At 35.9% G+C, this 27,848-nt stretch overlaps 2 protein-coding genes across 13 annotated transcripts in view; one reads left to right on the top strand and one right to left on the bottom strand.

Annotated features, from left to right (window-relative positions):
• arl13a (ARF like GTPase 13A) overlaps positions 1-22,525 on the bottom strand; it is a 24,193-nt gene extending 1,668 nt beyond the window's left edge. For 2 of the 12 annotated variants that reach the window (NM_001442289.1, NM_001442286.1), the window contains 9 exon segments: positions 2,425-2,683; positions 3,246-3,342; positions 5,558-5,763; positions 5,861-5,966; positions 8,568-8,817; positions 8,899-8,969; positions 10,089-10,202; positions 12,396-12,481; positions 13,049-13,185. In NM_001442289.1, coding sequence (NP_001429218.1) covers positions 2,425-2,683; positions 3,246-3,342; positions 5,558-5,763; positions 5,861-5,966; positions 8,568-8,817; positions 8,899-8,969; positions 10,089-10,202; positions 12,396-12,406 — 1,114 coding nt within the window. In that variant the 5' untranslated portion in view covers positions 12,407-12,481; positions 13,049-13,185. 12 annotated transcript variants of the gene reach the window in all.
• xkrx (XK related X-linked) overlaps positions 21,909-27,848 on the top strand; it is a 23,970-nt gene continuing 18,030 nt past the window's right edge. Inside the window, 2 exon segments of the mRNA NM_001007406.1 lie at positions 21,909-22,028; positions 22,101-22,595. Of these exon segments, the coding sequence (NP_001007407.1) occupies positions 22,240-22,595 (356 nt within the window). The 5' untranslated portion in view covers positions 21,909-22,028; positions 22,101-22,239.

The raw sequence follows: 27,848 nt of genomic DNA on the forward strand, positions 1-27,848 counted from the left end.
TTTGTTTTCTATAGAGTCCGCTTTTGCGCACCTGCGGCGAGTTGCGCTTATTGAAACTGGCTATAAATGCGGACCATCCTTGAGCGGAGACAGCCATCAAGCTTCTTTCGTTTCTTTAATTTACTGTTTTGTTTCTTTAAGTTTTACTTTGTTCTAATTTGTCAATTGTTGGGTTGTTTAGTCTTTGGTTAGTGTTGTATGTTGTTGGAGAACGTGAGTTATTGATTCTTTATTCATTCTTATTTAGTTGTGACACATGATCTGTTGGATTGTTTTGGTTGTAATAAATTTAATAATTTAGACAACTTAGTTCATGTGTACTCTTTATGTTGCGTTCCCTTCATGACTTAATTATTGATTTGATTTGATTAAAAAAGGGATCGTAACAGTTCAATACATGTTCGCTGCGTCATTTCATTTTATTTCTTATATATCTTCACTTGTAAACTAATTAGATTTGTTTTCTATGCATATATGGATTTATTTGGTTGTTTCCAACATTCAGTGAAAAATTAAAGTCAACAGCACCTTTAGAAATATGTTTTCTAAATGGTGACGTGTACTTATTTCCTCCACTGTATATTTATAAGATATGATGTAGTGAAGTAATACTGCACAAGCAAAAGTGACTGAATATTTCTGTGAACGCAATCACAGATGTGAACATTTTAGACATCATATTGTGTCTTCTAGTCTGATTCAAACATAAAAACAGACCCAAACAAAAGCTAGAGCAAAACATTGGTCTCAGAGCAACATTTATGTTTCAATGCTGAATGAATCCGTTTTTAAACAAATAATATGAGCCAATGATCCATTCATAAAGAGTCGCTTGCTGCATTTGTAAATAAATCTGCTGTTTTGAATGAATCATTTGAATGAACGATTCAGTGAGGTATTAATACAAGGGACTTGAAGGTTTTAAATATTATTTTGTATGTTTTTATCAAATATGTTTTAAAGTTATTTAAAGCTGACACTATTATCTTACAGTCAAAGAAAATATAATTAGTTATGGAATTATTAATCTGAAGCACACATTAAGCTCTAATTGGATAGGAGTGGCATGCCACAGGGTTCAATATTGGGTCCTTTCTTGTTGAACAAATCAAGTCTTATATTTTTAAATTAATTATCCATAATATCTTAAACCATTCAAGGTACCAAAACTAAAGCATTTTCAACAAAATATTAGTTATCTATATCTAGTTTTAGGGGTAACAGTAATGCTAGTTACGTAGTAATATTACTTTTCCAAGTAACGAGTAAAGTAAAGCATTATTTTAATAAATTAAGTAATAATATTCGAGTTACTTTTTTAAAAATGTAACTCAAGTTACTTTTAGATGAATTAAGTTGCTTTTAAAAAATAATTTGCCGAATGAAAATTACTTCACGTTGAATCACACAATGAGAAAATGAGCTCCCCCTGGGAACAGACAGAAACCAAGATGGCAAAGCCATACATTTCTGTGATTGAAAGTATTCTCATTGTTTTGAACACATTGAAGAAAAGGGGATTATCTCAATGGACAGTGATTTTACCAAACTAATAAGACAAAAATACAAAAGTAGCAAACACATTGCTTTCAACTTTCATTAATCTGTATATATGGCATGTGTAGCGTCAGGAAGTTCTCAGAAGGTACCATTATTCTAATTTTTTATTAGTTTTTTTTTTGTAAAGGTAAATGAAGGTGTGGGTTATACAGTGTGTTGTTCATTGCAGAGCTCCTCTATTTCAAAAAGAAAAATATTCTGCAAGTTCTGAAAGACGTCAGCCTCAGGCAGGTATAAAAAAATAACTCAAAGGTAACGTAACACAATAATTACCATAAAAGTAACTAAGTAATGCAGCCAGATACTTTTTTAGGGAGTCACTTAATCTTGTAATGCATTACTTCAAAAAGTAACTTACCCCGACACTGTCTATATCTATAAAAATCACCAAATACTGAGATGTCTATATACAGTTGAAGTCAGAATTATTAGCCCCCTTATAATTTTTTTTTCTTTTTTAAATATTTCACAAACAATGTTTAACAGAGCAAGAAAATTTTACCAGTATGTCTGATAATGTTTTTTCTTCTAGATAAAGTCTTATTTGTTTTATTTCGGCTAGAATAAAAGCAGCTTTTATTTTTTTATGAACCATTTTAAGGACAAAATTATTAGCCCCTTTAAGCTATATTTTTATTCGATAGTCTACAAAACAAACCATCATTATACAACAATTTTCTAATTAGCCTAACCAGCCTAGTTAATCTAATCAACCTAGTTAAGCCATTGAATGTCACTTTAAGCTGTATAAAAGTGTCTTAAAAAATATCTAGTCAAATATAAATAGGGGGCCTAATAATTCAGGGGGGCTAATAATTCTGACTTCAACTGTAAATAAAAGCTTGAGTTACTGTCACTAAGTACCTTTAGACGGTTTGGAGAGCTCACTGTTGGGGGATTCTGGTAAACCAGAGTTTTCTTCTTTTACTTTGGCTTTACGTTTCAGCTTCCCACGTTTCGGAGGCAGTAATGCACTGCTGGCTTTATCCTTCTGGTTGTGCTCCTGTTCTGCTTCGTTGGCTTCAATCTCCTCTTCCTCATTTACTCCTCTGCTTGGACTCTCCTTCTTAATTTTAACCTTCACCTTCTTCTTTTTGCTTAACTTCTTTTTGAAAGAGTTCTCCTAAGATGTCCAGGAGTAAATTGGCAAAGTAAGTGACAGGTCAAGGCCTGTTTACACCAAAGATTATAACTATAACAATGCACATATACCAGGGGTGGCCAACCCTGTTCCTGGAGAGCCACCTTCCTGCAGATTTCAGTTGCTACTCATATCAAACACACCTGAACCAATTAATTAGGACCTGAACACCACGTGATAATTACAGGCAGGTGTGTTTGATATGGGTTGCAACTGAAATCTGCAGGAAGATGGCTCTCCAGGAACAGGGTTGGCCACCCCTGACATTTAAAAATCACTCAAATAACACAGTCCACACCACAATGGTAACATCACAGAGAAAGAATATCACTGGAATGATTTATATTTTCCAGCTTATAAATGATGAAAACATTGACAGCCAATCAGAATCAGGTCAGCTTTATAGTGATGAGGATTCAAAACATGCAGATGACAAAACGGCAGCATGCACTTAGAACAAACAGATATTGTTGTGGGCGCTAGTTATTATTCTTGGTGGGAATGAGCATTTAAACAGCATTATAGATCTGTAAAAATATTTTACCTTATTTAAAATATTTTTGATTGGTTGCAGAGTCCCATTTTTTCTTACAGTTTCCCCGTGTTGTTCTTGACGAATATCGGTTTTGCTTGTCGGTATTCTGAAAAACAAGATGAGTTTTAGACATCTTATGAGACATAAACCTTATTATACACTATCATAAAAAATGAAGAGTCAGAAAGTTTTTTTTTATTTTTTAAGTAATTATTGTATTTATTAAAAAAATGACCTTTATCTGATCGAAAAGGACAGCAGATGGTCATTTAAAAAAATACTTTTAGGTTCTGTTCCTTCAATATTTTACACAGAAAATCCTAACAATTTATTTCAATTCATTTATTTATTTTCTTTCGACTTTTTTTGTCATCACAGCAGAATGAACTGTTAACTATTATGACACACAGAAGATGCCCTTCCAGCCACAACCCAGTACTGGGAAACACCCATACAGTCTCATTCACACACACACACTCATACACTACGGCCAATTTAGTCCATTCAATTCACCTACAGCGCATGTCTTTGGACTGTGGGGGAAACTGGAGCACCCAGAGGAAACCCACACAAACACAGTAAGAACATGCAAAATAAACTGCTAACTGACCAAGCCAGAATGCAAACCAACAACCTTCTTGCTGTGAGTTCACAGTGCTAACCACTTAGGCACCATGCAACGGCTTTTTTCCATACATTAATAATAATAAATGTTTGTTGAACAACAATTTAGAATATTAGGACAATTCCTGAAAAAGTCACAATAATGCCTGCTGAAAATTGAGTTTTACCAATTACAGGAATAAACTGTATTTTAATAGAGAAAATGCAAATTACACTGCTTAAAACATACGTTGGATAAGTTGATGGTTCATTCCGCTGTGGCGGATAATAATTATGAATAATAATTTTGGGTTTCCTCCGGGTGCTCAGGTTTACCCCACAAGTCGTGTGGTTTAGTTGTGTTGGGTAGGCTAAATTGTCCGTAGTTTATATGTATGAATGAGTGTGTATGGATGTTTCCCATTGATGGGTTGCAGCTGGAAGAGCATCTGCGGCGTAAAACATATGCTGGATAAGTTGGCGGTTCATTCCGCTGTGGTTACTCCAGATCAATAAAGGAGCTAAACTGAAAAGAAAATGAATGACTGAATGAATAAATAATAATTTTAAGAACCATAACAATAGTGATACTATTTATCAATACTAGTGTTTTTAATTAGTCAAATAAATGCTGCCTTGGTGAACATAAGGGAAAAAAATATTTATTTTACAAATATTTAAACAATTTATTAACTTCAAACTTTTTAATTGAAGTGTTTGATATTAGGGCTCCACAATATATCGTTTCAGCATTGATATCACAATTTGATCAATTTGAGCAATAGTCACGAGAGGGGTCTGGATGCAGACCTGGTGCAGTGCATTCTGAGCTGCATCCAATGCTTTTTAATGCGCTTACCTAACCCCACCCCTAACCCTACCCGTCACAGTGATGTTATTCACTTCATTGAGTGCATTGTGTCTGACATTGCATCGCTGAGTGATGCAATCTCAGCTTGCATCATAAAGGTTGCATCCAGATACTATTGATAGTCACATCACAGGATATGCAATGTTGAGTTTGTATCACAATTTATTATATGCACTTGTTTTTGATGCTTGTGAGTGTATGATGATTTAAAAGCATTCAGGTATAAGAAATTGCACAAATTAGTGACCTTAACTATGATTCATTTTAATGAATTATTTTTATTTTTATCATTTAGTCGCCGTACTTGAATACTGTTAGACTTGGGAAACAATAATCATTTCAATTGTATCTTTTTTCCAATTGCGTTTATAGATTGTCATGCATGAAAATACTCACAACACATGCAAATACAGAAATGCACTACAAATAGTACAAATTACAACGTAAATGTGTCGAGGGACCCCAAAAAAGTTTACAGATTGTTTATAAGATTTTATGGAGATGCAAATAGTAAACATTAATTCATCAAGCTCTGACTAAACACGTGCATGAAGATACTCGCAACACATGCAAATACAGAAATGCACTGCAAATCGCACAGACCACATTAAAAATGTGTCAGGGGACCCCCAAAAAGTTTATAGATAGTTTATTTTATGGAGGTGGATTCTCACTGCAGAATCATCCTAATCGATCTAACATTATAACTTATTTCCAAATAGAGATATTAAGCCATCTGGTGAAATTGTATTCATGTCATAATATATATCGCAAAATAAAAAAATATCGCAAAGTTAGATTTGTCCAATATCATTTAGCCCTGACTGACATATTAATCAGCCCTTACTTCTCATCTTTAGTTTTGTTCCGGCTCTTCTCAATTTTTCCCTTCCTTTCCTTTTCCTCTGGGCCTAATGGTCGTCTGCCGTCTCTCATCACGCGGGCACAGAGGTCTGGATAGTCCAAGCACACAGCTCGCAGTAGCCATCTCAGACCCCGTAGGGTTTTTCTGTCTGACCAGCGACGGAGGTCCATTGAGGCAGAACATGGCTCCTGTAGATTGAGAAGAGATTTGCCAATATAAACATTAACACTGGCATGTTGTCAGTTCCCTGGAGATATATGATGTTTACTGGCTCAAAGTACTCACAATATGGCAAAGCGACCGGCTCTGGTTGACCAGCCTCTCTAGGGAGAGAATTTCAATGAGCTCATTTCCCAGCAGAGCATTCATTTTGTCCTGTTTATTTGCCAGCCTGTTATGAGATACAGATATGGTTCAAAATTAGCTAGTCACAACGAATATGGCTTAGACCAATTTGGTTGTTTGTACCTTTCAGTCTACAATGGCTATGCTTTTTGTTTGTTTTCAGAAGTTACATGCAGATTGCTGTCTAGATCTATTTGCTGTCCATTCATTGCAGCGGCAAAACAGTTTGGTTTGGTTTAGACAAAAGAAAGATTATCATACAGGTTTGAAACAACACAAAAGTTAGTAAACGATGACAGCATTTTTATTTTTGACTGAACTATCACTTTGTTTGTTTAATTATTATCAAATTATTTAGTTTAATGACATAACTAAAAAACCTAAAACTGCCTTTAGGTCATGGTAAACTTTTAATGAGTCATTCATTTGTGTGATATTAAATCAAACAGATGCAATGAAGTAAACCGTTTGATTATGAATACCTCATTAAAGTATTTGTCCATCGATTCGTTTAAAAATTCAGAAAGGAAACACTGCTGTGATAATCAGTTACATACAACACTTCTGCTGTGGCTTTATATGTAATATTTTGTGGTCAAAGCTGAGCAAAAATAGACAATATTGTTTCTGAAATATAACAGAATAGTAACTTCAAATGTATTTTCATTTATGTAGTTATTCACACACACTCATACACTACAGCCAATTTTAGTTTATATAATTCACCTTTACCGCATGTCTTTGGGGAGCACCTGGAGGAAACCCACATAAATACGGAGAAGACATGCAAACGCCACATAGAAAGGCCACAAATCAGCGACCTTCTTGCTCTGAGGCGACAGTGCTAATCACTGGGCCACTGTGCCGCCCTCTGATTTTTCACTTCCGCTTGAATTGCACTTCTGCATTTGCCTGACTTGGAGCACACTGCAGTCACATGAGAGACATCATGCAAACTGTGCTGTCAATTTTGAGTGAAGATGATTGTTTTTAAAGATGAGTCTTTATAATGACTAATATGCAGTTATTTTCAAAGATGAAGCCATGTGTACAGTGATGTAAAATAAGGATTTTACCAATGGGCAGTGGCATATTTTGAATTCTGATAATATAGGAGTAGTTTTAACTGGCCATTGGGATACTTTTGGCTGGCCACTGGGTTAGTTTTGACTGGGCATTTAGTTAGTTTAGATGGGCAATTGGGCTAGTTTTGGACTAGTTTTGACAGGCCATTGGGCTAGTTTTGATTGATCACAGGCCTATTTTTGGGCTAGTTTTGACTGGTCATTGGGCTAGCTTTAATTACCCATTGAGCTAGTTTTGACTTGCGATTGGGATAGATTTAATTGACAATGGGCTAGTTTTGGGCTACTTTTGACTGACCATTGGGCTAATTTACATTGACAATTGGGTTAGTTTTGATTAGCCATAGGGATAGTTTAAGGATAGTTTTGACTGGCCAATGGGTTAGTTTTGACTGCTCATTGGGTAAGCTTTGATTGACCACAGGGCTATTTTGGTTGGCTTTGACTGGCCATTTGGGGTAGTTTTGAATGACTACTAGGCTAGTTTTGACTAGACATTGGGCTAGATTTAATTGACCATTGGGCTAGTTTTGGGCTAGTTTAGATGGGCCATTGGGCTAGTTTTCATTGACCACAGGGCTAGTTTTGGATTGTTTTCTACTGACCATTGGGCTAGCTTTGATTACCCACTGGGTTAGTTTTGACTTGTCATTGGAATAGATTTAATTGACAATGAATTAATTTTGGGCTACATTTGACTGGCTATTGAGCTAGTTTAGATTGACAATTGGGCTAGTTTAGACTGACAATTTGGCTAGTTTAGATTAGCTGTTGGAATAGTTTTTAAAAAGTTTTGACTGGCCATTGAGTTAGTTTAGATTGGCCATTGGGCTAGTTTTGACTTTCCATTGAGCTAGTTTTGACCGGCCATTAGGCTAGTTTTGAGTGGCCAATGGGCTAGCTTTGATTGACCACAGGGCCACAAGACCACGGGGTCTGGCTTTGACTGGCCATTTGGGTTAGTTTTGACTGACCATTGGGCCATATTTAATTGACCATTGGACTAGTTTTGGGCTAGTTTTGACTGGTCATTGGGTTAGTTAAGATTGACAATTGGGTTACTTTCTATTAGCTATTATGCTAGTTTAGATTGACAATTGAGTTAGTTTTGGGCTAGTTTAGAATGGCCATTAGGCTAGTTTGGACTGGCCACTAGGCTCAATTTGGACTAAACTTGACTGGGTGTTGGGCTAGTTTTGATAGACCATTGGGTTAGTTCTGTGCTAGTTTTGACTGGTCATTTGGCTTATTTTGATTAACCATTTGGCTACTTTTGACTAGCCGTTGGACTAGTTTTCATTGACCACTGGGCTAGTTTTGACAGGCCATTGGGCTACATTTTATTGACCATTGGGCTTGTTTATTGCAAAAACCTAGCAACTCTGTTCTATAGTCTTCGTCCTAAATTGATTAGTCTCCTGTCTCACATTCAACACATCACAATTCATAGATCTGAGAGTGGGTGCATTAATTGCATAAAAATCTGTAGTACATAATTATAATTTTTTCATAACTAATTAATTAAATCATCATGCTAAATCGACAGCAGCTGGGTATCTTACACAAGCAGAGGTTTTCCTGCCACTCTTGGATGCTTCAGCAGGTCCACCAGAGTTTCTTTGACCTCCTTCATTCGTTGTCTGTCACTTGAATCCACCACAAAGATGATGCCGTGAGCTTCACCGTAATGCTCTCTCCAGGAGCCGCGCACCTCCAGACCTCCACCTATATCCAGTATATTAACCAGGTAGTTCTCCAACCTTAATTCAGTGCGGACACATCCATGAGTGGGACCTACATCTCCAGGAGGCACTGAATATAAAATATATCATGTATTAAAACAAGCTGCAGTCAAATCAGCATTTCTGCTAACCTGATATACATTTAAATTACCTCTCAACATTCCCCTGACGCAAGAGGTTTTTCCTGCCTTGTCCAAGCCTACAACTAGCACTGTAATCTTCCTAGAAAGACGTAAAAAAACAAAGAAAAGTTTTGTGCAATTCAATTTGATCAACACATTAAACATTTGTATCAAAGGCTTTATGACTTTAAAAAAATATTAGGCAATAAATGTATTCACGCCATATTGTAATTACCATAATTACTAAACTAAAACTAGTAAAATGTGTCCACATAGACTAAATTGGTTTAAATATCATATACTATGGTTAAATTAACTATTACTATTATGTACTATTTCACAAAGAAAGTATTAATAATTTTTAGCGAAACCTAGTGTTTTTGAACCAAACTATGGTAAAGTACTTGAATGAATCTGACGAGATATTTCTTTAGTTGCTGTGGTCAAACAAAAGCCAAAGCAATACAAACAAATTACCCAATACTGTACCAAGCTTTCTACAACTATACACCACAGTTTACTGTAGTAAAACTAAAGTATACCACAGTATTTATTACAGTTTATCCATTAACGACAGTTAACAACACAGTGCTTTACCCTTCATTAGCAAAAAGTAAACAGTATAATACACTTTACAATAGTATGTTTTAAAAACACTGTAGCATTTACTATAAATCACCATAAGTATACTATATTATATTTTCTTTTTCTATTTATTTTATGCAAAACATTGATTAATGGAGTACATTTATAGTGATAATTGAGTCATTTTAAAAATAGTGATGATGCATATTGGTGAGTTTGCCTATATTGCAACCATTATTTTCAAACAAAGATGGCAGTTAAGAGAGGCTAGATATGAGTTTTTTCTGGGAGGTTTTCTAAGAAGTGCTGAGGATTCACAATTCCCGGATAAACAGATCAATCTTTTCTGAGTTGCTCAATGCATTACTGCCTCCTGTAGTACTTGCTGACTCATTCCCAATGCAGCCAATTTTAACAAATAAAGGCATGATAGTTTTTGTTTTTTAAAAAGATGGTCATGTGATGTGACTTATATACAGAGGATGACATTAAAATGCCAAAAAAACAACAACAAAAAAATAAACTTCAAAGTGCATAAAAACCACATCATAAAGGCTAATGGAAACAACGATTCCATTGAAGTCACACAGAATTGTACAGGACTTCATGGCTATACATCATGGCTAACTGGTACCTCAGGGGTTGCTGGAGTTTGGAGACCCAGCTGCAGCAGTTGCTCATGAGGTTGAACATGTTGACCTGAGGTGGAGAACACCAGGGAGAGCACCATCGTCTCCTTAACTCGTACCTGAGAGTAGACAACGGAGATATTCTTTTGAACCAATGGCCTTAAAATAATGTACACCTCAGCTGTTGTGTCTCACAGCATTAACCTTAACGCCCTATTCACACGGGGCTTCAGCGTCAACGCTTGACAGAGGGCGTGTCTGAAGTTGGAGCTGAAACGATCGTCATAGAAGCGTCAGCCAATGAAATTCAGTCAGCAATAGGCCACTGTCTGAGCTGTGTATTTGCATACAGCGATCTGATTGGCTGACGCTTCCGTCGGCGCTTGAAAAGTTGAGCTGGTCCCAACTTCTGCAGCGAGGAACGCTTCTGAAGCGGCGCCGACGGATCCACAATGCAGTTCGGCAACGCCTGACGTCACCCATTCAAAGTGAATGGGAAGCGTTGACGCTGACGCCCCGTGTGAATAGGGCGTAAGAGTACAAGCTTCATTAGTGACTTCTGCCACCCACAACCACCCTTTAATGCTTAAAGTGGCCTAAAATAAAGACACAGAATGTAAATTTTGCTGCTAAAGGGTATGTATTCAAAACAAACAGGTATAAATTGATGATGCTGTGTCTGAGAGTGATATCATGGAAGTTGTGGTCTTCATTACATCCTATGGAAATCTTAAAATCATGTTTACGGATGAGCTACAGTATTTAAAATTTATTATCATGGCAGTATGAATAAGAAATGCTGAAAGATGTCAAAGCTATTTTTTTATTATACCACAGTCCACCACTTCAGGTTCTTCCGCTTTTATCATACTAAATACATTTTAGGATTATGTTACATTATAATGCTGCTCTGTGCAGTCTAATAAAAGGCCCAACATAATAAAGTGTCTTTGGTGTTTCAATTGTCAATCTAAACTAACCCAATGGCCAGTTAAAACTAGCCTAATGGTCGATTAAATCAAGCCCAAAGGCCAGTCAAAATGAGCTCAGTGGTCAATCAAAACTACCCCAAATGGCTAGACAAAGCCAGCCCAAAAGAAGCTCAGTCAATCAAAGCTAACCCAATGGCCCATGAAAACTAGCCTAATGGCCCACGAAAACTAGCCCAATGGCCACTCAAAACTAACCCAATGGCCTGTCAAAACTAGCCTAAAACCAGCCCAATGGCCAATCTACACTAATCCAATGGCCAGTCAAAACTAGCCTAAAACCAGCACAATGGCCAATCTAAACTAATCCAATGGCCAGTCAAAACTAGCCCAAAACCAGCCCAATGGCCAATCTAAACTAATCCAATGGCCAGTCAAAACTATTCAAAAAGTAGTTCAATGACCAATTAAACTATCCTAATAGCTAATCAAAACTAACCCGTCGGTCAATTAAATCTAGCCCAATGACCAGTCAAAACTAGCCCAAAACTAGCCAAAAGGTCAATCAAATCAAGTCCAATGGCCAGTCAAAATGAGCCCAGTGGTCAATCAAAACTACTCCAAATGGCTAGACAAAGCCACCCAAAATGTAGTCCAGTGGTCAATCAAAACTAACCCAATGGCTCCCAAAAATAGCCCAATAGCCACTCAAAACTAACCCAATGGCCAGTCAAAACTATCCCAATGGCTAATCAAAACTAGCCCAATGGTCAATTAAATAAAGCCCAATGCCCAGTCAAAACAAATCCTGTGGTCAATCAAAACTTACCCAAATGGCTAGTCAAAGCCAGCCCAAAAATATCCCAGTGGTCAATCAAAACTAACCAAATAGCTGCCCAAAACTAGCCCAATGGCCAATCTAAACTAACCCAATGGCCAGTCAAAACTATTCAAAAAGTAGCTCAATGGCCAATTAAAACCATCCCAATGGCTAATCAAAACTAGCCCTATGGCCAGTCAAAACAAGCCCAGTGGTCAATCAAAACTACCCCAAATGGCTAGTTAAATCCAGGTAAAAAGAGCCCAGTGTTCAATTAAAGCTCACCCAATGGCCACCCAAAACTAGCCCAATGGCCACCCAAAACTAGCCCAATGGCCACTCAAAACTAACCCAATGGACAGTTAATACTATCCAAAAAGTTTTTCAATGGCCAATTAAAAATATTCCAATAGCTAATCAAAACTAGCCCAATTGTCAATTAAATCTAGCTCAATGCTTCCCCAATACACCTGTACTGCATTTCTTTGGACTTGTAGGGGAAACCGGAGCACCCGAAGGAAACATAAAAACTCCACACAGAACATGCAAAATCCACTACCTACTGTGCCACCATAGCGCCAGCCCAAAGGCCAATCTAAAATAACCCAATGGCCAATTAAAACTATCCCAATGGCTAATCAAAACTAATCTAACTGTTAATCTAAGCTAGCCTAATGGCCAGTATGTATGATATCATAAGCATGGCGATACAGGACATGGTCTGTGCTTATTTCTTTGGATATTAACATTCTTTGAAATTTTTGGGATAACATAAGTCAAAATATATACCACTGTTCTAGTGATTTTGGAATATTTTAATTTTAAAAAAATTGTATATATTGTGCTTTTAAAACAGGACTAGTTATAAAAAGGCACCATTCTCATGTATACCTTTTATTTGTAATTGTTTATAGTTTAAAATATGTGTATTATGTATATGTTTATATTGTTCATCCTTTTTATAATACTTTCATTAGTAATAATTTCTAATTATTACTAATAATTTTTAGTAAGCTAGAATTTACAGCCAAACGAAACAAAACAGCTAAACAAGTAGAAGAATGACCTTAAACCAAGCTTAATTTCACAGCAAAACAGATCTCAACTTTTTTTTAATCACAATAATCTTAATTTTCAGCATTCAGGCTTTGTTTTTGCAGCTTTCGGGGGTCAAACAAAGGCAAAAAGGCAGATTAGACACTGGTTTTGTGCCAGCTAGCAGAATAAGCTCTTGGATGCCAAGATAACCTGGTCAAATTCAGAAACAGCTGTCTGTCTGGCGTAGACACACAGTAGCCTAATTACATTCACAGGTGCCCGAGATGTAGAAGCATTTGGTGAATCATTCCCTGTGCATCTGTTCAGTCCTTTAAGCCTTTACAGAATAGTCTGAGTCAATTATGCTGTTCCCGATCTGAACACATGACCCCTTTATCTGAGTAGCATAAACAGCCACAGCCCACCTACCACTTATGCTTATTTCTTTAAATAAAGCTCAATCATTGTTTCAACACAATAAAACATGGTATATAATTAAGGATGACACAACTGTTAGTTTAAAATTGTATATCTGATCAAACATACTGAATGTAAACATGCTAGAATACATTATAAATGCAGATTGCTAACTGTTTACAGGAACAAAAACTTCAGAGTATATCTGAAATTGGAGACTATAAAAACAATTAATTGTCAGTCTACTCCTCTGCACAATCACATATGCTCATAAACATCCCTATGAATGTTGAATATTACAGACATATCCACATAGCATAGTTTATAGGATTAATATGAAGAAGTTAAACAACAAAATGACATTAAATATACTCATTACTCACAGTAGTATGTCAGAATCCATGCGTTTTTGTTTGTTTCTCCAGAGACATTTTGCACAAGGCGGCTAAAAACTAATCAGGCTCTACTTATTCCTCTAATCCCCTCACCTCATGTGGGCGGAGCTCTGAGGAAACACCGCCACATTCTTACAACCAATCATATGGTCACAGACGACACCTATCATTCTGAATGGCTGGTTTAGGTCTCTTAAACTGGGCCGAATGTAGCCGTCTGCCAGGTTATTATTAGTCAGCTCTATGTAAACATCCTAAATTCTAGGAATTAAGCATGGAAAGGCTTTGTACACACATGCTTGGAGGTAAATGGGAAGTTTTGAATTTACTATTCAGTCTGAGGCACTGTACTGTTAATAGCATCATAGCGTGACGTCATTTGTTGTTTACACAGCACTGGTAAGCGCTCAAGTGACGCAGTCTCACCTGTATCTGCTCCTAAAATCTGCTGCTTATCCACTAATATTATTATTATTATTATTATTATTATTTTGTATTCTGGTCTTTTTCCACCTGCCTTATCTCTGAAGACATGAACAGACGTTTGTAAACCTGCTTGCGAAGCTTCTGATTGCCATTCATTGGAAAAGTGTTCCATCTCATGGTCCATCTGTCACTCTGGATTAAGAAATTGTCTTCTTGTATGGCAATTGAAAGACTAACTACTCAATTTAAACAAACAATGTACACATTTTTAATGATTTGGGACTTCTTCCTTCATTATTTAGATGAGAATGGACTGACCGTTGAGGAACACCAAATAATATGATCATACTGTGTGAGTGTTTAGTGATAGTTGACTGTAAATATGTGAATTATGTTTGTTATGACTAATTTTAATATATTTTTCACTTTAATTGGAATGTATGTATATGTGCTGGTAATGTATTTTACTAAAATGCCCTTTGATGTGTTTTGATGTGTTAAAGCAGAAATTTTCAATGCATTTTTAGTACATTTACAGACACAATTTCTTGTCTGCTGCTTCTCCATGTAAATCACCATTAAATTTAAAACTGTATTTTTAATTTTATTACTTAATTATTATTTATTTTTTAATATATATTGCAATGTTTATTATAAATGGCTGAAATTACTAGCGCAAATTCAGGACAGAAATCCACTTCCTCAAGTATGGAAGGCAATTTGGGCCAAAAGTCTTGTGAAAAATACGTTTGTTAACATGTAGTTTGATGTGTTAAAGCAGAAATTTTCAATGCGTTTTTAGTACATTTACAGACACAATTTGTCTTGTCTGCTGCTTCTCTGTGTAAATCATCATTAAATAAAAACTGTATTTTAAATTGTATTACTTATTTATTATTTTATTACTTATTAGATATTGCAATATTTATTATAAATGGCTGGAATAACTAGCACAAATGCATGACAGAAATCCACTCCCTCAAGTATGGAAGGCAATTAGGGCCAAAAGTCTTATGAAAATTAATTTTGTTGACATGCATTTGATGAGTTTGATGTGCCAAAGCAGAAATTTTCTATGTGTTTTTAGTACATTCATAGACATAATTTGTCTTGTCTGCTGCTTCTCTACATAAATCACCATTAAATCAAAACTGTATTTTTTATATTATTACTTATTTTTTATTTTATTACTTATTTATTATTTTATTTTTCATTAGATATTACAATGTTTATTATAAATGGCTGAAATTACTAGCGCATATTCAGGACAGAAATCCACTTCCTCAAGTATGGGAGGCAAATTGGGCCAAAAGTCTAATGAAAATTAATGTTGTTAAGTAAAATTAACTTATTACTAAAAACCAATTGCTTTTTACAGTGTATTTATACATATCATACTTTAACTTATTCATGATTATACAGTGGCATGCAAGTATGCAAACAGACTATATATTGCCTTGCGTAAAAACCACTGCCTTGAAATTGCTGTTTATGCTAACACATACTAAAAAAACATTAAAAACTGACACCTTAATAAAGTGAAACTGTGTTGGTTGACAATCGAATTTCACACATTTTATGAAAAGACTTTTGGCCCTAATCACTGAGCAGATGTGTAAATGTCATACATCGTTACAAACATTGAGGTCTGATGTTTAAATATGTACACATGTATAGGGTTCAGTGAATTGTTTGTCACTTCATATTGTTTGTGTCTTTTTGATTTTTGTGAGTGTGACATTTTTTATTCATTCATCAATTTTCTTTTTGGCTTAGTCCCTTTATTAATCTGGGGTCGCCACAGCGGAATGAACTGCCAACTTATCCAGCATATGTTTTACGCAGCAGATGCCCTTCCAGCTGCAACCCATTACTGGGAAACATCCATACACACCCATTCACACACATACACTAAGGAACATTTAGCTTACCCAATTCACCTATACCACATGTCTTTTGACTAAACATTCTAAAATACCACAGTTTTACTGGCTGCTGTGCTTTGACATGATTAAATAGATTTTGGCACTGATCACCTTCCATACCACCAACATTTGTTCCCATTAGCTATTTTTCTCAATTATTGCAGAATAATCCTATGTGGCCAATTTAAGTTTACAATTATTTATTACTTCTTTTATTTATCATAATAATCTTCCTGAATGAGGCTTCAAAATCCTCAAGAGGTGGGCTGTTATGATATGATATACTGTTAATGATATCTATTAGGCTTGCAATAATACTGCAGCCAATTTGGTGCCATTGTAAATGGTCAATTAAATGTTTTACGGCCTTATCATTCTTATCAGTGTCTCGGTATCACTGTCTACCACAGTTAGTCTTTCCCTTGCCCTTAATTCACATCAGGTAGACTGTAATTATCATGACAACATGGAGTTTCGGGCCAACCCACATTAAATGATGCCCTGTGTCACAAGATCTCAAGTCAAAGGTTGTTTCAAGCCAACAAAATGAATTTAAATCGCCTAGATTTTACCAAACAAACATATTAGAAACAACTGCTTCTATTTTTATCAGCTAATTTTCATTTTTCTTAGAACTACAGCTATCTAGTGTTTACATCAGATATCGCCTCTACACGCCTCTGATAAGCCGAAGTGTTGCATTTCCTGAGGTGTGTGCTGTACTTTCAACCACCAAAAGTGTTCTTTTTACCCATTCAGTCTGTATAACTCTGAATGCTCTTTATGTATCTGCATCTAAGCAACCAATTTGAAGCTTAAACCACAGAAGGACTAGATACTTCCATCTAAAACCGGATGTGAAGCCATGGGCAAAACAAAACAAAAGCTACATCCTCTTTTCTCCTCTGTAGCCTGATCTGATTAAGTAATTACTGACAGGCGCTTACTTCATCTGCTGACTAAACCCAAGCAGCGACATGAGTGCAGATACGGCCCCCGTCAGCTGGCCATGACACAAATGGAAACAGAGCGGGTTGCCTGTCCGTACGGTGGCCACACATAGCACATTATCCAAGGCAGAGATCCACTAGCTCATGTATTTTTACTAATCGCTGTATTATCCTATGATTCACTGATTCAGATTCAGAGCAGGCCGTATACACTTGTCTACTGGTTATAGCTTGTTTTGTTGGGGACAATGAAGCTGTGGGGGTTGAACAACAACGGCACTTCTGTGTGTCTCTCCTCATGGAGTAAAGACATACCAACAGGCGTGCTATGGAGAAATCTCTATATACTGACAGAGATTTTAAAAAGAGAAATAAACATTCTGAGATGCAAACATTTGGGCAATCTGCTTGCATTGTGAGTTTTTAAAAGGATGGTTTATGATCCTGTGAGGCCCCTGTGGGTATTATACGCTTTGGAGGCCCTTCTTGATTTGTAATGAGTAAATGGCAAGGGCATAATAGGAAGTTGCAATTGCTGGTTATGTAAATCATTGCAAAAGTGACACTAATGTGTTATCAAAGATACAAAGTAATGGGTTTTGTTTGTGCCAAGTCTGCGGAGGGTCAGATAATGTTTCTCATTTCTTTGTTTGTTTCATAAATTAATGCACTGCAAAAATGTAATTAATAAGTTAATCAGATTTCAACTATTTTTACATAAATTATACAAAATTAAGCTTAATATTTTTATTAAAAGGCACCTATTTTACCAATTTTTCAAGATTTAAGATGAGCCTTTTGTGTCTCTAGATTATTTATTATACCTTTAAGAATACTGACATTTCAGCTCTGACCACAGTGTAGCTGTTTTTGTTGCCTGTGCCTTTAAATCTAGTTCTCCCCGCCCACCGTTCCCTGTCAGAGTGTGCCTCAATCTCCGGCTGAGTCAGATAAACTACACAGTGACAGACATGAAGGAAGCAGATCTCACGTAACGTTTGTAAGAAATACTACAGTAAGAACTTTCCCAATGATTATTTGATGTATTTGTTGTGGAGTTAATTCAAGCCTTTCTGCAATGATGAGTCACACACAATGTCGTTACAAAGTTCATGCAAAGACACACACAGCGGACACACATTAACTTTGCACTGTTTTTGCACAGCGACAGGTGGCAGGATACACGTTATCCACTGCTGTATGGATGTCCTTTATTGTTGATGTACAAAATAGACCTGATTTAACGTCCACAAATCGGGATTGAAGTGTCTTCTTTTATAATTGTACTAACATGCGACAGTGGTGATAAAGTATAGATGGTAAAATTGCTGTAATTACAAACATGCACTGTTTTAAACGTTTAAAACGTCTTAAACTTCAAAGACACGTCAATACGTGGCTGTCAGTCAATTCGGTGGGTGGGGAAACCGCACTCCTTCATCTTGTTGCGGTGGGCCTCAAAATGGGAGGGATTTGGAGTCTATATTTAACGTCAGGATATTTTAAAAAAAGAGGCTTATTGTGTTTCTATCACTCCAATATGACTGTGGACACACTATACCTGCACACAGTTCTCTCCAAACAGCCTGCCCTTTACGTCAGTTTGATTGATGTAAATTGAGATGGCTAGAAAAGCTAATTTGATTCAACTAAAATATTTAAAGGCAGCAAGAATGTTTTTACAGTGTAGGCTTTCTAGTCAAAGTGTGGATTTAACCATTTCAGGAAATGTAAAATAAACACTCTTTTAAACGAATAAAGGAATTTCCTCATTCATTTAAATCACATCTGCTTTTCAAAATGTGTAAAATGTAAATGCCTTTGAAAACAAGTTTTGAAAGTGTCCATTAAAAAAATGCATTGTCATTTCCGTGTAAACTGCAAAAATACAATAGATTCTTTAGAAATTGAAATTGCCAAACACTAGCCTACAAGAGCATGTGACAACATAATAAATGCCTGAATTTACAGTTCTCTTAAAAGAGTAGTCTAAAAGGGCAGAAAAACAACTGCTAGGTCGCATATAAATATGCTGCAAATCTTACATTCATACCCCACACATTCATACTATATAATGTAATTGTAAGTATAAATTATTTATTCTAAATATGGGTTGCGGCTGGAAGGGCATCTGCTGTCTAAAAATATGCAAGATAAGTTGGCGGTTCATTCCGCTGTGGAGACCCCTGATAAATAATGGAACTAAGCCGAAGGAAAATAAATGAATGAATATTCTAAACATGTACCTGTTCAGGTCACATGATAAATATGTAGTAAATGTTGCACTGTTGTTTTGCTGCATCTAGTATTTTATTTGATAAGTGTGAAAAATATGGGTAAAATATGAATAAACCAACTGTTGCATTCATTCATTCATTCATTTATTTTCCCTTGACTTGGTCTCTATTTCAGAGGTCGCCACAGTGGAATGAACCACTAACTATTCCAGCATACGTTTAACGCAGTGGATGCCCTTCCAGCCGCAACCCAGTATTGGGAAATGCCCATACACACTCATTTAAACACTCATACACTACAGTCAATGTAGTTTATTCACTTCACCTATAGCGCATGTCTTTGGACTGTGGGAGAAACGGGAGCATCCGGAGGAAGCTCACATGAACATGGGAAGAACATGCAAACTCCACAAAGAACTAATTATTTAAATTATATAGAAATATTATAAATCTATATCATTATAGAAATTGTAGATTATTCAAACAAAATTGTTAACCCACCAGTCGGGTTTGTTCACATTTTACCTAACTTTGTTGAAATGAGTCATGATTGCTTTATCGTTTCATACATTTACTTATCAGATCAAATAGGTCTGCATCAAACTGTATGTCCATTTTAGATTTTTTGTGCACATCATGGCCTTGTGGTTCATCCCTCATATGAGATGACCCAAGATGTACTTAAAAACAACTGCATGAAAACACACAGCTAACAAACAACACTGCTAATTCAAGCTATGTTTGTCTATATATCAGCTCGAGACTCCTGGTGGTCAAAGACTCACTGGTCTGGTCAATAATCTATCCTCGAGTATACAAATGAAATAGGTAGAACTGGACAGATGGTAAGCTAAAACTATTTTCTCATAAGAACTAATAATAACAACACCCTCGGTTTGGACTGGGATTTTCAAGTTTCATTTTGAGCTTGCGTTTCAAGAAGTCAGTATGATAAAAAAAAGCAAATATTAATAAAAAGTGCTTAATTATTATTATTATTTATATAATTTTTTATTATTTAAAAGTACAGCTGTGGCGCCACAGTGGCACAGTGGTTAGCACGGTGCCGCAGTGGGTAGCACAATCGTCTCACAGCAAGAAGCTGCTGGTTCGAGCCCTGACGGTCAGTTGGCGTTTCTGTGTGGAGTTTGCATGTTCTCCCCGTGTTGGCATGGGTTTCCTCCGGGTGCTCCGGTTAAGGAAGGTCAGTACCATTTTGTTTTGAATGATTATGTTTCTCCTGTTTATGACAGTAAAGGAAGTTGCTTCATGTTGATGTATTTTGTTTATTTTCTTTTCAGATTTAGAAGAGGTTTTCTTAGAAGTTAGCTCTATTTTGATTGTTACTTTGGCCTTGCCACCTTCTGAATTAATACCCTGTTTTCTTTGTGTGATATTTGAATTATTTTAATAAACTTGTCTTTTTCTTGGTTTGACTTTGGTGGTTTAAGTTAATAGCCTAATGGTTGAGGAGAAGAGAGTTGCCTTATTGCTCTTGCACATCACCCACCACCAATCGTTTATTTCTGTAGTGGCCACTAACCTAGACTAACTAAGTTCATGACCATCTTTATTTTTATAGCGCTTCTTACAATGTAGATTGTGTCAATGCAACTTAACATAGATGAAGTTCTAGTAAATTGAAACTGTTTCAGTTCAGCTGAAGTTTAGTTTAGTTCAGTTCAGTGTTATGCAAAGCTGAAATACACTGTAGAGCAACTCCATTGATGCGCAGTTCCTTAGTCCCAAACCAAGCAAGCCAGTGGTGTAGAACAAACTTTACAAACTTTACTAACTTATGAAAGTTAGACATTTTCTTTTTGGCTTAGTCCCTTTTTTATTCTGTGGTCGCCACAGCAGAATGAACCGCCAACTTAACCAGCATATGTTTTACGCAGCGGATGCCCTTCCAGCTGCAACCCATCTCTGGGAAACATCCATACCCTCTCTGTTGAACACAATAGAATATATGTTGAAGAAAGCTGAAAACCTGTAGGGTGACATGATGGCTCAGTGGTTAGCACTGTCACCTCACAGCAAGAAGGTCACTGGTTTGAGTCCCGGCTGGGCCAGCTGGCATTTTTGTGGTTTCATTCACGGGATGGTTCCCCCATAGTATGAATGTGTGTGTGTGTATGGGTGTTTCCCAGTACTGGGTTGTGGCTGGAAGGGCATCCTTTGCGTAAAACAAATGCCGAAATAGTTGTCAATTCATCCTGCTGTGCCGACCTCTGATAAATAAGGGACTAAGCTTGAAGGAAAATCAATAAAAACATGTAACTATTGACTTTTATAGACATTATAGGAAAAAAATACCATGCAAGTCTGTGGTTACAGCTTTTCAACATTCTTCAAAATATCTTGTTTCCTGTTCAACAGAACTAAAGAAAGTCAAACAGGTTTGGAACAAGTTTCTAACAGAATTGAATGTCCAAATGTGTTTAGGTGAACTATCTCTTTAACATTTTGTTCAATATACAGTCAGCTGTACAGTAATAAAATAGCTCAAATAAATCTGCCATCTGCTTCATTAGCAGTAAATAGATCTAATTATACAACGTGTTAGAGGTAATGCAAAGACGAAACATTAGATTGTACTTTCTTGGTTAACCACATCCGGTGTGCACTAGGACCCGTGGGATACAGCAGCAGGAGGAGCAGGCAGAGACAGTACAGACTTTCAGTCACTGCATGTCAGGACACACCTGGCTTTCTGATCAGGCTATTCCCCTGAAAGTCTTTCGGCAAAATGGAAACCCACTGACAATTGAACCAAGCCATGTCAGAGCCATCGGGACGTCCAGATCGGTTCGTATAGCACGCTTTAAAACACAATCCTCACTTCATACAACAACACACTAACACGACTTTTCTCTCCAGCGCCGCTTATGTGGCAATGTGCGTTTAAGCTGAGTTCACTGATGGAGCACGCAGCTGATAACACCGCCGATGAGCTTTCATAAACAATGGCATAAATGCAGCGCGGATTGACGTGGAAAGCGCACGAGAAGTGGGAAAGATGGAAAACAACAACAAACCGAGCGAGCATGACATCACGGAGGCGGTGGCGCAGCGGTCCGTCGCTAACCCGAGCGAGAACGGCGTCGTGAAGGTGATTAACCACGGTGAAGTCCATCCGCCCTTCAGCGTGCTGTGGGCCACCGTCCTGTACTGCGCCGAGTTCATCTGCGCCTCGGTGCTCAGCAGCATGTACCATAAGACTGAAGATGTGGTGTGGATGGGGCTGACCATCACCTTCATGCTGGTGCCGTCAGTTCTGACCCAACTCACGCTGACGTTCGTGCACCGGGACCTGGGGAGAGACCGACCCCTTGTGCTCTTCATGCATCTGCTTCAGATGGGGCCCATCATAAGGTATGATTACGGTGATGACACTTGATCACATGACCATAATATTGACAAACACATACTTGTGGATGTTAATACCAGTGTGCGAGTGTTTGGCAGGGGGTTTGTTTTTAAAAGTTAGTGCACTGGCAGCCAAAAATTTGAGTATTTTCTAAATTATTGCGTAAGGATGACAGTCTGATAAAGAATGAAACACACACTGACCTTCTGTGGCACAGTGAACCGGGTCATGTCCAGGTTAAATGATTTTAGCTTACTTAGAGGGATAGTTCACCCGAAAATTAAACTTTACTCACCATTATGTTATTACAAACCTTTATGAGTTTTTTTCTGTTAAACACAAAAGAAGAAATCTTAATGAAAGCTGAAAACTGGTAACCATTGGCTTCTATAGTAGAAAAAAACTAATACCATGGAGTCAATGGTTACAAGTTTCTAGCTTTCTTCATGGTATCTTCTTTTATGTTTAACAGAAGAAAGTCAAAGAGGTTTTAACGAATTGTTTTTAGTGTGAACTATCACTTTAAATTGTTTTGAATTACAGCACAGTAAAATGGCCAAAATTGTTAACAGATATCCAAAATCAAACAAAACGTGCTCAGGGGTGGCTTAAATAATGTGTCGGTGCTCTTTTGGTAAGGAATTCATTAGAATAAAGAGCAAAAATCAGTCCAAGGCACTCGAAAAAATTGTAAAAAACATGAAAAAGCCTTTATTCACATGGCTAATCCTTAATTAACTAGGATTAGGCATGTGAATTATGGCTTTTTAATGTTTTTCAACATTTTTTGAGTGCCTTGGACTGATTTCTGTTGTTAACAGATATGTTTTAAAGCAGAGATGCCCAAAGTATTTGTAACCTATGATTTGGCCCACCATCCCATCTGAGATGGAGTGGGTGATGGAAAGGGTTGGGACGAGCGCCTTTAACACAGATATCGTTATTTCTAATATGAGGTAACCTTATTTTGTTTGTTTTATTGCCGAGCGACAAAAAAGCAAACCAAAATGATATGTTTTAAATAAATCAGACTTTTTAAAATGTAAATACTGTCACTCGACAGATAGAGGACAACGCAGAAGAAATCGCACTAAATCAAGGCAAAGACTATAGTGCAATACTGTTATAAATGAGATTGCTTAGTTTTTATTGTAATAAGTTCATTATTAAATGTAAAAAAAAACAACAACTTGTATTAGTTAATATAAATCAATGTTTGCTAGTCATTTCTAAACATTATGAAGGAAATTACCCAACTGTATTTACCTTCAGCCCACTAGCCTCAATCAAGTTTAGTTTTTGGCCTTTCATAAGAAAAAGTTTGGGCACCCCCGTTTTAAAGCATTATTTGGACTTCATATGTGGGTCAAAGATGGAGTTCCAAGCATCAAAACAAATAGTGTAGTATGGTTTTACTTTTGTTTTTGTACACCAGATTTTCTGGTTTAATAGATTTTGTGAGCTGAGTTTTTTTTTTCGAGCTATAGATTACAACCCCCAAAATCTCATTTAGTTAATCAGTAATTTACATACCATAATATACTGTCAGGCATATTCGAAACAAGAACCATTTGATGCAGTTTAATACATATAATTTGTCATTATACATCTTTATACTTTACAATCATCCTTCAAATCACTAAGATTTACTCATTTGTGAGCTAGAAGATTTGAATTATTTTAAATGTAATCAATTGGGTATGATCATATATTTTAACAAATACAGGTCAGAGTATATCCAATTCATATATAAATATATGGTATGCTTATTTACAGTGGAGCATTATTTCACCAATATATTGATATTATATTTTCAGAAAAAATTTAATTAACAGTGACTTGCATTTTAAATGCTTGAACTATCTAAAAACACTTTTGTAAATTTCATTTGATGTGAAAACCAAAATGTAACACCTTTGCAATTACAACCTACAACTACTATAATTTCAACATACTATTATGGTTTATTTTGAAAGCGTGTCATCAGTATTACGTCGAATGTCCAAAGTTCAAACTGCTCCTGAAAATATTGTTAGTCTTCCAAAACACCTTTGCTTCTGCAAAACTCCCATCGCTTCTGGCTTGATATTTGAAACTCCAAAATGTGTTCAGTCTTGTTTAGCAAACGGTGACATGTTTTTCAAGTTAAGGGGGAGTTTTAGGGACTTTAGGAGGTGATTGAGAGTGAAACCAAATGTTTCGTTCATTTCTATTGGCTGGAAGTTAAATTTGAGGGCGTGTGCAATATTTCGCTCAGCTTCCAATTACAAACAACACTGTTCATTCCTAGGAATATGTGGCAGTTAAAACAAGACTATATAAGCTGTGTTGTTATTCATCTGTAGAGGCTGTTGACTCTACAGCAGAAATCAATGGCAAGTTTAAACAACTGATTTATATATTTAGTGGTGCATTACACTTGTTGTTTATTGATTTCAAATTTATATTTACAATAATCTTATGACAAATGGATAAGTTGCTTGTATTGCAAATGCATGTGCTTGCCAGATGATTTTTTGGCAAAGAAAAAAGCAGACAGTTTAGCTCTTTTTGTCAGAGTTTCACTTTAAAACAAACTGGTTCGACGACTGTAGTGAAACACTATCCAGTGATTGAATATGCACCCTTGTAGTAAGGATGACAATAATTATCTCAATACAATTTTCCAAAACAAAACTGTTTTTAATTTGTATAATTTGAATTAAGGCTGCACCATATCAGAAAATTCTTACATTGCGATATATATTGCCATAGGAATACAATTATCTAGATTTGTTGAATAAGAATTTGAAAAGAATTGATCATTTTAGATTGATTGGGATGATTCTGTAGGGGAGTGCATATACATGGGATAAAAACTATGGGATAAAAGGGTGGAGTGAGAGGATTGTGTCACACACTGAGGAAGGCTTTGTGCCGAAACGTCTGTGTCTTTTAATCACCCGTAAAATGTAAGACAAAGAAAAAATAAAAACAGTAGAAACAATTGAGTGCGAATCATTACCTATACATAAAATAAACTGAACAATCTTCAAGCGTAGATAATTTCAATAAAGAAAAAGATACTCATTAAATAAACTGCAATTTATTGTTTTCAGAGAAGTATTACGTATACAGTTATTGAATAAGCAAATGTAAAATGAATCGTTATTCATTTGTCAAAGTTACAAATGGTACACTGTAAAACCCAACAGTCAACTTTGTCAAATTATATGTGCGTGGTTAACTCAAAATTCACTGAAAGTTAATTCTACTCATTTAAAAAGGCTTAATTAAATACTTTATTACGTCAACTGGATTAAGTTCACAGTATTCATAGATTAGATTTTTAACTCAGTTGGTTTGTAGCAATCGGTTACCTCAAACGGTTTGAATTGCCTTAACTTACTGAGTTTTGCAGTACTCAGTTGGTTTGAGTTTATTTATTGGGTTTTACTGTGCTCAAATTGCTTCATTTACTCAAATGAAGTAAGTTCACAGTACTCATCAGAATTAGTTTTTCAACTTAAATGATTTGTTGCAATCGGTTTCCTCAAATAGTTTGAGTTGCCTTAACTTTTTGGGTTTTACAGTGTACAATTTTTTTATGCCTGTATGCTTTTAAAACCCTCATACAGTCACAGGCCTCAAAAAACACACTTGCAAAATGATGAGTTATAATCCAGACAGGCATACAGTATATACAGCAACATTGCACATACTCACAATGTAACTAAAGTGTATGATCACATTGCTATATTGATGCTGAAATGATGTGTTGTGCAGCATAGCATTGTTTTACTTTCCAGTGTTTTTATTGTTGATCCCTTAACTCTACAACTTGCTGAAATGAGTTATGTGATATGCAATTGGTATCTTTTTCAGCAGCACAGAACCATTTTCCTCTAAATAAATTCTTAAAAAGCTTTTTGTTAAAGTTCTTATGGCCTTTATTAGGTGTAAACTTGTTTAAAAGACTTAATTGCTTAAGTCACAAAGCTACATATATAGGAATTTGCACTAACAAAGGAAATAAGGTTGTTGTTTTCCTTTGATGACAATTACTTAGTCACATCGTAGAATATGCAATGTTGTGTTGGATTATAGTTCATCAGCACAACGGTTAAGAATGCATGAGATTTGTGGAGTCATTGCAAAGTATACCAATAACAGAGTGAAACTGTTTCATTTGTATGTGTTTTAAAGGCATTTCAAGAGGGTTTAAAAGTAGGGCTGAACAATATATCGTTTGAGCATCTACATCACAATGTGTGTATCTGCAATTGTCACATCACAGGATTAGATTATTTATTCAGGATTAAAAAGTTCTTATTAAACAGTATATTTTTGATGACCATGTTATTTTACATTTGATTAATTAATTCCTGTTCTTAAATACTGTTAGCCTACTTCCCCACATCCCCCCCCCAAACAAAAATTAAAGCACTGTTTGTTTATTTATTTTTGCTTGCAGTGTATAGAAAAAGTCACAGTCGATATAAATGAATGAAATCTTTCCAAATAGAGCTATTCAAATAATCTAGTGAAATTATGGTCCTCTCGCAATATATATCACAGGAAAGCAAAATATCGCAATGTCATATTTTTCCAATATCGTGCAGCCCTAGAGCATTCGGGCACAAAAAAGTACATTTGTAACTTTACTGAAGAATAATTTTCCAGAATCAATAAAATGAAAACTATATTTTATTTTACATTTCATTATTCCATTTCTGTTCCTGAATAAATTTTAACTCAAATAACCATAAACCATTGCCATAAAGCACTGTTTATCTTATTTTTTTTATTTTCAATGCTCTATTGTAATTGTTCTTGTTTGCAATTTGTTTATTATATTTTATACCTGATTCGCACCCTTAGAAAATCACCCCAATCAATCTAAGTGAATCCATCTGGTGGAATATTGTATTCATATCGTATTTATATATCGCAGAAAAACTAAAAATCGCAATCTCAGATTTTTCCAACATCCTTATTTTATACTGATTTTTCCCCTGAATAAGATAAAGAGAGACCCGCTATTTATAAGTGGTTCTTTCTTTCTGTTAAACACAAAAAAGATATTTAGAAGAATGTTGGGAAGCCTTTGAAATCTATAGTATTAAACAAAAAGTCAATGCTTATCAGTTTCAAAAATTAAAACAATATATATTTTGTTGTGTTTAACATAAGAAAGAACGGTTTTGGTATGACGAGTAAATGAAGACAGAATTTTCCTTTTTGAGTGAACTATGCCTTTAAAGAGCCCATATTATACA

The sequence above is a fragment of the Danio rerio genome, chromosome 14, assembly GCF_052040795.2.
Source record: "Danio rerio strain M-AB ecotype USA chromosome 14, GRCz13ab, whole genome shotgun sequence".
NCBI classification, from domain to species: Eukaryota; Metazoa; Chordata; class Actinopteri; order Cypriniformes; family Danionidae; genus Danio; species Danio rerio.